Source organism: Denticeps clupeoides, chromosome 14 (assembly GCF_900700375.1).
Source record: "Denticeps clupeoides chromosome 14, fDenClu1.1, whole genome shotgun sequence".
In the NCBI taxonomy this organism is placed as follows: Eukaryota; Metazoa; Chordata; class Actinopteri; order Clupeiformes; family Denticipitidae; genus Denticeps; species Denticeps clupeoides.
In genome coordinates, this window is record NC_041720.1 from 20,094,188 (window position 1) to 20,108,227 (window position 14,040).

General features: G+C 40.7%; 1 protein-coding gene across 1 annotated transcript in view; it reads right to left on the bottom strand.

Moving 5' to 3' along the window:
• Window positions 1–93: 93 nt before the first annotated feature.
• The window catches only part of xkr6b (XK, Kell blood group complex subunit-related family, member 6b), a 41,850-nt gene continuing 27,903 nt past the window's right edge, over window positions 94–14,040 (bottom strand). Inside the window, 2 exon segments of the mRNA XM_029002002.1 lie at window positions 94–6,011; window positions 8,903–9,099. Coding sequence (XP_028857835.1) covers window positions 5,038–6,011; window positions 8,903–9,099 — 1,171 coding nt within the window. The 3' untranslated portion in view covers window positions 94–5,037.

Sequence of the window (14,040 nt, forward strand, 5' to 3'; positions counted from 1 at the left end):
GCGCAGAAACGTTCGAGAATAGAGACGCCACATGCGATTTCAGCGTATTCTACGTAAAATCGCAACGAGATTATTAACAATAACAACAGCGTGTTTATTAAACAACAATTTATTAATTATGGGAAATCTATATCTATTGTATCGTTATACATTCACATACACATCTGTACATATACATTTGTATAACCACTTTTGATCTGTCAAGGGGAAAACTGTGCATGGTAGTACAGTACACAACTTCTGGTACGTTTGAATTTACTGATAAATTTCATAATTATTTTCTTTTTTGAGAGATGAAAACGTATTCATCTATAGTAAGGCTTTATATAATTTTTTCGGCATAATATTTCTCTTTTACTCTATAAACCAATATATAAAAAACAAAAACGGTTAGCACCATATGTTATTAACATCATTAATGTAAATCCCAAATTAAGGGCATATACAATACAGGACATCAGATTTCTTATTAAATAATAGGGATTCCAGGAAACATTTACTTTCTTGTATACTTGACACCACAAGTAAAGCATTCTTATCAACACAATGAACGTATGAATAAGTTGCTACAAGATGTAGCAAAGAGCTAAATAACTTTCCCCAATAATTTTTTTTTCTATAAGCCAGAACTGGGTATCCTTGCACACTGTGTAAAAAACAGAATAATCAATCTGTCACATCCTACATAAGTGCGAAACCAGCTCTCCAACAAAATCTAGAAGAATAGAAAAAAACAGCAGCAATTATTTTGACAACCATAATCAATTCACTCAAAATTTTAGATTTTTAAAAAAAATGAATTACAGCCAATTCTACAATAATATTAACAAAAGAGATACACATAAGTTTTGGACAAAGAGATGACAGGAATATACAACACAGCAAATACCATAAGATTTTGAAAATGACCCTTTTCTTTTCCTCTCATTACAGTAATAATGCAAGTTGAACAGCGAGAAATAATTCTGGACCAAAAGCTTTGGGAATGTAAAATGAACACATATTTTCGGCTGATTTTTCTTTGCAGGTTGAGAAATCAAGAGTGGCACCATGTTTGAGAAAGTGGCTGTAAACTGTGTTGAGGTGCTAGTTCTTCCAGAGCAGAGAGTGTCTTGTGGGGTCCACGAGACAGGTCCTGGGGATGGAGTCCATGCTCTGAGAATCATCATGTGGGTCCTCCACATTTCACGGTAGCACCTTTTGAACATGTTCTGTAAGCACCAGGTTAAGAAAAGAAAAAGAAATATGCACCTATTTTTATTTATTATTATAATGTCCTTATTAGGTCTGCTCAAATTTGAAATAGATGGTTGTGGCACAAGCTTATCCTGATCTTAATCAAAGTGGCCTTGGATGAGCAAGGCAACTCTCAGAGTAGCTTGAGACAATGCACTGAAGAAAAGCAACCATGCAAACATGTTGGGGGACTACCGATTAGGATGCAGTCTGCAGGGCATGCTGGGAAGCCAGTTTGTGAACAAGTCAGCTCTTTGCTCATGTGGAAAACGGGTGAATGTATTCTATTCAGTAACTTCTCTGGATCATCTTTGATCGTCCCACAATATTTTTTGTCTTTCATTTCTTCTTTTTTTGTAGCAGGCATTGTTCCATTTGGATAAACATTTTGTTTACAAGACAAACAGACAGAAAAGGTTAATATGTTGGCACTATAGATCATTCATCTTGCAAGACAAAGGAAGGCATAGACAGACGTACATTAACAATCAAAAAATGTTTAAAACGTTGTTAATTCAGTTATCTATTACTCAAACGAAACCCGTGGCACAGTGAACATTCTAATTCTGTTCACGTTTTAAAAACAACCCATTTTCAAACGACTCCTTCACTCTCAACTGGGACCCAAACATTCAAGTAGATGTTACGTATTGCCTTGCTTTTAAGTTTTGCCTACTGAGACTGTTTCCCATGTGAAAGATAACGAAATAAAAGCCCAAGATCTCAGCTACAGTACAGTTACTCTTAACAAATGCAAACAGAGCAAAAGAAACATTGTCATTTTGTTGTTTGCTGTTATTGGCTGATGTGAACTTAACACCCACAAGGGCTCAGAAGTCTTCACTTTTGACCCATGTGTATGTCTTGGCCGTTATGTATGTTTCGTTCATGCACCCTGCCACTCCTTGCCTGTGTTGTCTGAGGTTTATGATGTCCACTATTCCAAATTCTAGTCACAATTTGCCACCTCGCCACAACGTCGTATTCCACAAAGTGGTTGACGTAAGTTATGCAGTACAGCAATGACTGGCTATAGGGTTAGGGTTATAGACATTATGAAGCCCGAAAGCATGAAAGGGAGGAGTCACAGTGTATTTGTGTCTAACTGAAACGTGGTCACCCACTATCTCTCTCTTAAGTGTGAATGGGGACGTCTAGCAGCCAACTCAGCCAACGCCAGTATAGCGCTGATAAGCGCAGCAATACCCAAATCAAATGAAATGGTTGGTGGTATTCCAGCAAACAGCAGTAAGCCAGAGTCCAGAGCACCCAGGAGATCTGGAGAATAAAAAGGGGGAATCAAATGCGCTAATAAGTGGACTGGTGGTGAGCTTCCTCCTGCTGGGACTTTTAGCTCCCAACTCTCAGTGCGCAAGACTAGAAGAAAAGGTGATGAAAGGAAATAATGTCCTCAAAGGACCCTGGGACCATGTTAGGCTATACTGAGCTGGTCACAAAATATCTGAGAATTGGAGATTGGAATGCTGGCACATGGCATTTGTGTAGCATTGGTCTCACCTGAGGATTCCAGTTTTCCCAGCTAGAACACCTTGAACCCTTTAGTAGATGTAGAAATCTTTGCATCAGAGTATACCTGATCCCACACACTGGGGTGGAGGGGCAGAAGCAGCAACCAGGAAGGGAGCCAAAAGGACTGGAGGTCAGGCTAGGTGTGTCACCTCCTCTCCTGCACATATGTGCAGAGGCAGGAAGTTATACATGCAATCTCCACATCACCTGTCCTCCAGATCCTTTTTCAGCCCTGGCAAGACCCCTCATCCCCTAGAAATGCAACATGCCTGAAGTCTGGTTCACAGGCAGAGAAAGGCTCTGGAGTAGCCCATGTCTCTTGGTTTGGAGTGCACCTTGGCGTCCTGTATTGCGATTCCTCATAAGACAGACAGGAGAGATCATAGCATTTCGACTATGGTGGGTTGAACTGCTGCTTTGGCTTAAACCCTCAAGAGAAATTCATATCAAGCCCCTCCAGAAGAGAATGATGTAAGTCAAAAGTAAAGAGGCAGTTTGAGGGGTAGCAAGTAACAGTGAGGTTTGCATTAACTGACTTGTTTTGCATTTGTAGGTTCTGAAGGTTTAACATTTGCCTTTTTTTGTCACAGGAGGCTAGATGCACCACAAACAGGTACAGAGGTACGAAACGTGGCATAGGAGTGAAGAGCTCTCTGATAGTAGTGCTCGCAGGCATGATGGAATATACTGCACCATGGTGTACATATTCAGGTATATTCAGGCAAAGATAACACTGAAATTTATCATTGTTTTGTTGAAAGCCCAAACATTTCAAAAATAAAAATGACACCTGTCACTGATTCTTTAGCACTAGTGACAAATGTCATGCACCAAACAATTAAAAGGAAGAAAAGAGACCTCAAATAACCCTTTAAACAGTGGGGAATGATGGAGGACATCTAAAGGGCAGTTTTAGCACCACATTAAATTATTTGTGCAGTTTTTTTAAACAATTGTGTGCAGTATGGACGCAGCCAAAAAGAACCAACGAGGCTTGAATCGAGCAAATCAATATTCCTCTTCTGTCGATGTGGCCATTACACCAGAGATCAGGAAACGCGAAGTCTTTGGAACATTATTTCATATGTTCAGTAAACCTTTTTTTTTTATTTTGTAGACATTTTTATCACACAGATCTGCCAGCTCTGCGCCTTAGAAGTGCATATCACTTCTTAAACGTTGTGCTGTCTTAAACCCTCCTAGGTGCATTTTATAAAAATTGATATGCATACATTCCAATTATATATCTTCAAAAGTTACATTTATATAAAACAACATCAAATTGATTAAAGAAATCCTGTACAGACATTTTTAATGTTGTAAATATGTATGGTATCTGGGAATGTTGATGGATGGAATATCTGCATGAATGAAGAAAGGCCCATTATCAGTAACAATTAATCATAGTGAATTAGTGCTTCACTAATTATTAGAATCAGTAAGTCTGGGTTATTTGTAACCTCGTCTATTGACAGTGTAATAATTTTGTAATATCTAAAATTTTTATTTAAGCGAATAATTTACCCTAAACATCGGTACAATAATGGAGTAGACTGCATACTGGCCATTATTTCGCAGAAGAGAGACTAATCACATAAATCTAGCCATCAAATACATATCTGAACAGGCCCAATATTTTTTTAAATACATGCCTTTCATAAAAAACTCCAATAGGGGTCAGTAACAGGCAGAAAATATTTATCAGAGATTGGCAAGAAGATTCTGAAGGATGACATACACATGTGCTTTCCAAAATAAGAAATATATATGAGTGATATCCATTGAATCTGATTTTCTTCTTCTGTCATATCTTATGCATGTAGGGTTTTTATTTAACGTCATTCCAGACTTAAATTAGGCACAAAATGGTAATCAGGAAATCAGATTGGCAAAGCAGAGAACTATTTTCCTCCATCATTCCCATCATGCAACTGGCCAAACATGACACAAACACACCATCATTAAATGGCCTCACGCGCACCAGAAAAAAAAGACACTCTTACATACACTCTCACACACAACCACAGTCCATAGAGAGGAACGCCAAGCTTCTGTATGTACTCGGTTCCTCGGGTTCTTTCATATTTTTGTAACTTTATAAAAATGTATGGTAGGACGTCCTTTGTTTAAACTGCCTCTGGACTAGAGACTAGAGACTCTGAGAGTTGTGGTGAAACAAACATAACCAAACCAAAAGCACCAACTGGAGAGAAGATCCCGAGAGCTAACAGAAGGAGAAGAAGAGAGGGGCAGGGGAAAGAGATAATGCCTTCAAAGGGAGGATTCATACTGGAGGAGCTCATAGAGAAGGGGTCCATCCCTGTACCTGATCCCCACCGCGTTGGGGGTGATGTACTGCAAGATGTTTATGGTCCGTCGAAGGCGCCGGTCCACAAAGTGTGCATCCCAGGCTGGGTAGCGCTTCCGAGGCATGTCAATCTTTATGAAGGGACCCTCCGGCTGGAGGGGCCGGCCTGCCATGTCAGTAGGCTCTGTGGACCTCACTTGGAACACTGGCAGGCAGGTTTCCGTGGCAGCCTCCTCACCCTCGCCATATTCACCTCCAGCCATGCCCCGAGTTGGCGTGGCCTGGGAGCCTCTGGGACCCGGAGTGGGGGCCATTGGCTCAGCCTCTGGAGGAAGGGGAAGACCCCAAAGCAGCTCAGCACAACATGAGCTGGCCAGCACCCTCAGCCTGGGACCCATTGGGTGGAGGACACCATAGTATAGGACCATGCAGGCCACGCCAGAGGCAAAACACAGGAAGACGCCACAGAAGGCGGAGACGGCATAGCTGTCGGTGGTGGTTGGGTCACGGTATGTGTACCAGAGTGCCGTGAGCAAAGCATTTTCAGCCAGCACCAGAGAGTAATAGGCCACCATGCGATATCGGGTCCTGCCCTCCTTCACGTTGAACCAGCAGAACACGTACACCACCCCCACCAACATGTTGAACAGCACCTCCTCCCACTTGGACATACAGAAGTCCGTGCCGCCATGGATGACCCAGAAGGCCATGGCACACCAATGCAGCACCACAAAGATACCAAAGTAAATGTGGAACACTGAGGCAAAGAGGGCGAAAGACAGCGCTCGAGACGAGATGGTGAAAAAACGCCAGAGGAGGTGCACTAGAGCTCCTCGGTAGCTCATGCTCTTCTGGTCATCGCGAGAGTCGCGTAGCAGCTTGTGGTAGGAGGCCAGAACCCAGGAGAGGGACAGAAGGGATGCCATAGCCGACATGCCTGAAGCAAGGAGGGGGGTTAAACAAGAAAGGGAGGAGAATGACAAAATGATAGTTTAAGCGCTGTTTTTAGAACCCTTACAGGAATCTAATGCAACAAATTATTATTTGTGACTCATAAATTGTGCTCAAAGCATAAACTAGGGGCCTTATTTTCAAAGCGCTAGGATCAGAGGTGGGTAGAGTAGCCAAAAATGTATTAATTCTGGTATTTCCTATTAATAATAAAAAGTTATTAAAGTATGATTTGTAGTAATTAATGGACTAAATCTTTTTTATATGTTTTAGCAGTGATATATTAAATAAAACAGACAGAGTTTGTGCCGCTTTGCCACCACGGTTTGTGTGTGGTCATGTGACTGTATGGGTATGAGGTGAAGTGAAGTGATTGTCACTTCACTTGTGATACACAAGTGAAGTGATACACTTCACAGCAGCACAGCACACGGTGCACACAGTGAAATTTGTCCTCTGCTTTTAACCATCACCCTTGGTGAGCAGTGGGCAGCCATGACAGGCGCCTGGTGAGCTGTGTGTGGGGACGGTGCTTTGCTCAGTGGCACCTCAGTGGCTCCTCAGTGGCACCTTGGAGGATCGAGATTCAAACTGGCAACCTTCAGGTTACAGGGCTGCTTCCTTAACCACTAGGCCACCACTGCCCACCACTGGGTATGTCTGATTGGTGAAACAGTGTCATGTGATTATTGTCGCTAAGTCTGAATGGTGATGTTATATCCACAGGCGGCATTTGTCTGGCAAAATATAAATGGTTTAAAATCATAACGAGTGTTGCCCAACGTAGTGAAGTAAGAATAGAGTCTCTAATTCAAAAATGTACTCAAATAAAATAAAAAGTACGCCATTGTAAACAAGCACTTTTCTCAAAGTTACTCAAGTGGTTGTAATGGAGTAATCTAGTTACTACGCACCTCTGGCTATGTAGTGCATGGGACTTTTCAGATTAAGTAGTTCCACAGGATTAGATCACAGCAAGAAAAGACAGTTGACTATATCCTGAGTTGAGTTATCTATATCTTAAAGATGAAAAACTGAGAACAGCAAGGAATAAGTTTAGAGAGGAGCATTGGCTTGTTTCCTCAGTCTGGACGATTTAAATCCGCACCTGTCAGTGTGTAATATTACATAGGGAGAGTGCGCATTGGATGAGTTCAGGAATTTTTGGATTTTCTCTTTCACCAATCAAAATACTTCAGTAAAAGCATTGATAATCTAATGATTTTTTTATCTTCATATCTATCACAGTTTTGTGTGAATTTAGTCTGAAACAATCAGGTATCTGGCAACAGAGCTTGTGCTACTTTGGGTTTTTAGGTTTTTGTGTTGACATTGTCATGATCTCCTCAATTTAAACAGGGTGGTAGTAGCCCAGTGGGTAACACACTCGCCTATGACCCAGAAGACCCAGGTTCGAATCCCACTTACTACCATTGTGTCCCTGAGCAAGACACTTAACCCTAAGTTGCTCCAGGGAGACTGTCCCTGTAACTACTGATTGTAAGCCGCTCTGGATAAGGGCGTCTGATAAATGCTGTAAATGTAAATGTAAACTTGAAAACTTAATTCCAGAGTGACCAAAGAACCCCAAAAATTGTTTTTACTTTTCAACATACAAAATACTTTCTTGTTTTTCTCTATTTAATTACAGACAATGAAATAGTCCTAAGAACATACTTGAACAAACCCCACCAACTAGGTCTATAATAGAGCTAAAACAGGGCTTGTAACATGTGTAAACCAAGTGTTGCTAGGTACTGGATTATTTTGGCCAAAAATCTGCCAAAACACATAAGACACAAAAACTATTGCATTATTACATAATACACTTAAATAATATAATAATATTAAAAGTTCTCCACCCCAATGTACACAATACACACACTGGTAACACTGAGTGCAAGATTCTGTCTCTACCTTAATCCTCTGTTTCTGTCCTTACCTCCAGTTTCTGTCTACTTAAAAAGACTCAGCACTGATCTCTCAACGTGATCTATGTTATAGTCATCCAATACCAAAGAATTCAGAATGGTGAACTGGCAAAGCCAACATTCCTGAACACACTTAATACACTCCATCTTAAATACCACTTCCAAAATATCACTCTATGACCCAATTATAGTGGTGTAAAATTCATGAACCATTTTACAATGCCAGAACAAGCACTACAACAATAAAATGATTACAGCAGATGACAGTAAGAGCAATATAGGCAATGCATTCTCTAAACCTTACCTTTATGTCCTGCTGCGTGTGAGTGTGTGAGTGTGTCTGTTTTAATGGCCATGATTACTATTCTTCCTGCTGATCAGAGAGTTCTTCCTTTCACAGAGGCATCAGGGTGTCATCAGTGGTGTCACCTCAAACGTGAAAAATGCTCCTACAGTTCATCTTATATGCTGAGAAGAACAGGCCTGTCTTTGCACATACACTGTTGATTTGTCAGAACCGTCTCTGGCAGGCCCATTCTTAATGTTTCTTTTGTCAATTTTTTTTTACATAGGTCAGCTGTTATGCCTGTTTGCTTTTCATGTATATACCATAGCCCCATTTCTACGTTGATGGATTCACTCACACATTGCAGTAAGGGAGAGAAACACATTTGTGTGTATTGTGTTGAATCATTAACGATTCATGAAAAATTAAAAGGTGCTGTTGCAGCAACACTTGTAATTTGTGGAAAAGAGCAGCTTACTCATGCAGTGTCCGTAACACAGGATGAACTGCAGATGGACGGCAGCATGTTTAACCAGAACAAATGCATTGTCTTGAGAAGCAATCAGCAGTGCTCTGAGGCTTTCAGACATTTAATTCAGGGGTAAAGGAGGAGCGCTTCTCAGTAGCCCCCCGATAGCCATGGGGTGAGTACCAGCTTACACTGTAATGTCTCGGCCCGGTTCTTCTGGATCATGATGCAGAGCTGTAGCACCAGCTGTGGCGCGCTCTCCAGGAAGGTCTCAAGGAGGCGGAGCATGTTGACGTCAGCGTACTCGTACATCATGGCCCAGTAGAAGCGCCGCTGGTTCTCTTTTTGCCGTCGGCTCTGAATGCCCAGGTACATGGTGCGGATGTACCTGCAGACAGAAGAAAAAGAGATGTCTGAGAGACTTGAGACTGAAAAATCATGGTTAAAAAAAGACAATTAAGACACTATAACATTAATGTACATATGGTAATACATTTGTAAAACTGTGGAGAATGGAATAAAAAAAAACTCTCTCTACACACAAAAGCACTGTATTAAAAACCACTCCAACTTGATGTTACCTGGCAGAAAGAGGCGTGGCACAACAGAGATTAAAAGGATGAACAGTTTCTAATTTATTAACACCAGTAAATTGCAGTTACATGTGAATATTGTATGTAAAAAAAGGTACCAATGTTACAGAGAAAACCTAAATGAAAAGAAGGAGAAAAGGGAGAGAAAGACAGAGAAAAGCCATGAGAAAAATGGGTAAATAGAAAAGACTCGGGAGCTGGAAGGCCCAGTTCCTGATGGAAAAGAAGATGGAAGTCCAGTGACCACACATCAACATTCCTTTATACATTTGATACCCAGGAAGTTGTCACAAACCAATCAGAATTTGTTGTTTCTGTCGTCACGCCCCTGGTGTCTCCCATCTCCACATGACAAAAGCTGCAGAAGTATCGTGGTCCTGCAGAATGTCCCATCTTACACATTTTTTAAATGGCAAGCACAATTGTGTGGTATTCATGAAGGATTTCGTCAGCTCGACCCACACCCATCTGACTTGATTACGTCTTGCTGCCTTCTCCAACCAGTACTCCAACAGTCCTGTTCCTTCCCTGGTTGCCTCCCGCTCCCGAGCTGCCTCTCCGGATCCAGCACCTGCTGCACATGCGCCCCAGGTCCTCGCCTCTGAAACCTTGCCCGCTCTTCAGGAGTGAATTCGTTCCTCTGTCGCTGCTCGCCTTTTCTCTTTCCATTGATTATGCCCCACGCTGTCTCTTGCAACGTTTACATCTACTCTCACGAATTACACCTGCCTATTCTTTGCGCTCGATGTTCCGAAATCGCCGTGTCCTGTGCCCTTGTCTGATTTGTATCCCACAGTTGTCGAAAAATGGCCCGAATCAACATAAGATGACTGTAACATAAGATGGGAATAGGAAGTAAACTTTCTGGCCCTAGCAGTTTAAATGTGTCATAACGATCAAGAAAGAAGTACAACCATAGTACAACATCACTGGCACATAGAGGGCATGTTAATGAAGTTGTCTAAGGCAGCAATTTTATTTTATTAAACTTCTCGGTATAGGTCTCATCCATAATCCTCTTACACAATACAGATATTTTGTGTTGTGTTTTTGTACAAACTGTACAATTGCTTAATAACTCAGCAAATGCCATTCCAAATCCGACTCTTAACTCATTGGTGCTGCATACTGTTTTAGTACTGTGTAGTAAATGCTCTCTTTATGCTTTATCATCCAAATCATGTAAGTCTTGCGTTTAGCCAGGTGCACAATGCTCCACCAAAGAATGAAGCCGTATGTTCTGATCTTTCATCACCAGTTACCAGAGACCCCATGCTCCCTGTGTAAATTAACAAAGTAGTGCATGGGAATTTTGTACATTTCAGCCAGTGTCAGAGAAGCATAGTGAAAGACATGAATTGTGCATCCACTTTAACAGATTATGAATCTGCACCACCATTTCTGCTGACCTGCAGATCAAATATCATGCAAGTATTTTAATTACGTATTGGTGTATTGATTTGGAAGTCTTCTCACACACACTTTTGTACTTTAATTGGCATAACATATCAATAACAATGTGGCAATATCATTAGAATGGTGCTTCACATTTAAAAGGCATGATTGTTTTATGCTGGTGTCTGTACCTGGGAAGCCAAAACAGTTTTTGATCTATGTCCCACCAATTATAAAGGTAAACTGTACACAATATGTATGCAAATTATGCATATAATATTGTGTAAAATACAGTCTTATATTAAACAGGTATATTTTAAATAAAATTTCAAAATATCAATTCATGAAGCCTGGCCCAAGATAGCAGAATCGCTTCCACTGCAGAAGGCTCCTGTGGCAATTATGTCAAATGTGCTGCTTTAAATAATGCTGAATTTATTTATTTGTTTACATGTTGGTCAAATGTAATTTTACTGCCCATTTGGCACAGACAATATACCTCATTTAAATAACACACTTCACAGAGCACCACTCCTCCCCAGCATGGAACATGCATAAATTGTTTTGTTATTTTGAGGATGCACGCACACCATAAGAGAATTTGGAAAACGCCACAAAGCAAAAACTAGGATCAACATAGTGGAGGGATTTTTGCATAATTTACTACGAAATGAATGGAGCAAACACTAGAGAACTGTGTGAGAAGTGCAACCAAATCCTCAGGCAGTGTAAACCTAAAAGGGGCGGACTGACTGAAAAACAAGCAGCAAAATTGAAGTCTCACAAGCGAAAATTAAAAAGAGTGAGATGTAAGCAAAAATGTATTCCAACCTCTTATTTTACACTTCAATGCCTTATTCTTGTTTGATATTAGGAAAGTTTTGTTTCAAGACAAATCTGTGTCCATACTGGTTAGCAGTGGTGGGCGGTGGTTGGGCAGTGTTGGGCCTAGTGGTTAAGGAAGAGGTCCTGTAATTGGAAGGTTGCTGGTTCGAATCCCAACCTGCCATGGAGCCACTGAGGTACCACTGAGCAAAAGCACCGTCCCCACACACTGCTCCCCTGTCATGGCTGCCCACTGCTGACAAAGGGTGATGGGTTAAAAGCAGAGGACACATTTCGTTGTGTGCACCATGTGCTGTGCTGCAGTGTATCACAATGACAATCACTTCACTTTCACTTTATATGTTGCTGTTAGACCCTTTACTACCCTTAAAAATATATATATATAAAAAAAAATCAAAAACAGTGATTAATTTTTTTTTTTACCTTCGTTATAATACAGTATTTCACTGTTAAAATCACAGACATTTTTTAAATTGTTTGGCTTGTATGCATTTTTTGGGAATTTGTGTTCACAGTAGTAGTCTAGTGTCTGACGCTAATTTTTACTGTCATGATGAGGAGGCAGATATGTTCCTCATTTTGTGAAGGTTTTTCTCATGGTTTGGAGGACCCTATAAAGGGGCCTAACAAAAGAGAAAGTGGCGTCTGTCTGTGCAGTCTGCAGGAGACCCTCTACTCTGTGTCAGTGGCTGTTTGTGATTGATTGTCTGAGAGAATCGACCACTCAAGACAGGTTCCCCTTCCATCACTTCAAACACTGTAATGCTGACCCCTCTCTGACATTGATGCCTTGCTGTGGCCAAGTAAGTGTGAAACAGAAGGGATAGCATTTTGGCCTCTATTACATTTTGATCTAATTTGGATGTGCCAAAAATAATGCAATACTCACAGTTTTAGTATTTGAGGGGAAGGTGAGTGTGCAATCTCCAGCAGCCATGAAACACTGTTTATAGCATTTGCCAACTTCAAAGTGATTCTTTTAGGGTCAAGTGTGAGAAGGGTTTGCTTCCTTATCGGTTTCTAGCATACAGGCATCTTCACTAACAAACAAACGTATGAACTGTGTGGCTGTCTGTACACGTGCACATTAAAAAAACATCAAAGTTTGTCTCCCATACTGTGGCTCCTTCCTGGCACTGGGGTTGACAGCATTGATCTTCTGCCCTGTCTGCTCCCTTTCTCTTTCATGTTGACTCTTTCCATTCTGTTCGCCCTGTGCGCACCACAGGTTTCACTCATTCGCACAGTCTGGACATGTTTTCGAAAAGCAACAGCATCGTGACATTGACCTGTTCACCAACCACTTCTGATCCAACACACTTCACATCCCAGCCACTTTATTAAAACCTTGCACATGCACTCCTTGGTCTACACTGAAGCCATATTTTACAGCAGTACAGATACAAGCACAGTTAACACTTAGCTGAGCCAGTTAATTTTATTATATATAAAAACTAGAGGTGGGCATAGATTAATTTTCTTAATCTAGATTAATCTCACTGTAATCTTGGAATAAATCTAAATTAAGCAAAATGAATCTAGATTAATCTAGAGTAAGCAAACTGAATTTGCATTAATCTAGATTCTAGATTAATCTGCATTAATCTAGATTAATCTAGATTAAACTGGATCATTTGAATTCTGCCGAAGGCATTCAGAATATGTGTGCTAGCCAATTAATGACTAAAAGTAAGTCTTTGAGAACAGGTTTCTCAAACCAGGTGGCGCATTAGACCAGGGGCTCATCTCCTGTTACCAAAATGCATCACAAACTGCTTGAGAAAGCTGTTCTACTATGATAATTGTAGATTATAATAATAAATTATGTTCAATAAGATGTACTTGTGTTTACCAACTGTTTATTCAGTTAAATAGCTGCATCCATGTTACCACGTCACGTTTGATGTTGTCATTTCACAGTTCGAAGACTCGTTCTCGCCCCCTACAGTCCAATTCGGCTAGGTATAAAATACCGCGCTAAAATATCAAGGTGAAAGTCATCATAGTGTAGCGGTTCTTCTTCTGCGTTGTGTAACTTTTTGATTTCGTTTCTTGAACCACAAATGATGAGCTGACACCCAAGAGATTTTCTGTGCAAAGTGTATTCTGTACAAAAAGCAAGGTCGCGTCAGAACATCGCGTCAGAACATCGCGTCTTTCTGCACCTCTCTCTCTCACAACTCACGCCATGTGTCCAAGAGAACTGAACATTAACATAAAGCATTCACAATTTACAATACTGCATTCCTGTACAAAAAGCAAGGTTGTGTCAGAACATCGCGTCTTTCTGCACCTCTCTCTACAATATATAGTATTAAAAGAACACAAATATTCACAAAATAACACACATGCAAAATATTCCTAATATGTACATAAATTAAAATGAAAGAAATAACTTTTTGCACACAAACCCCACGCACCTCTCACAGCTCACGCCTTGTGTCCGAGAGACCTGAACCGGGTCTCAAAAACAAAATAAAAGTCTTTAGGAAATA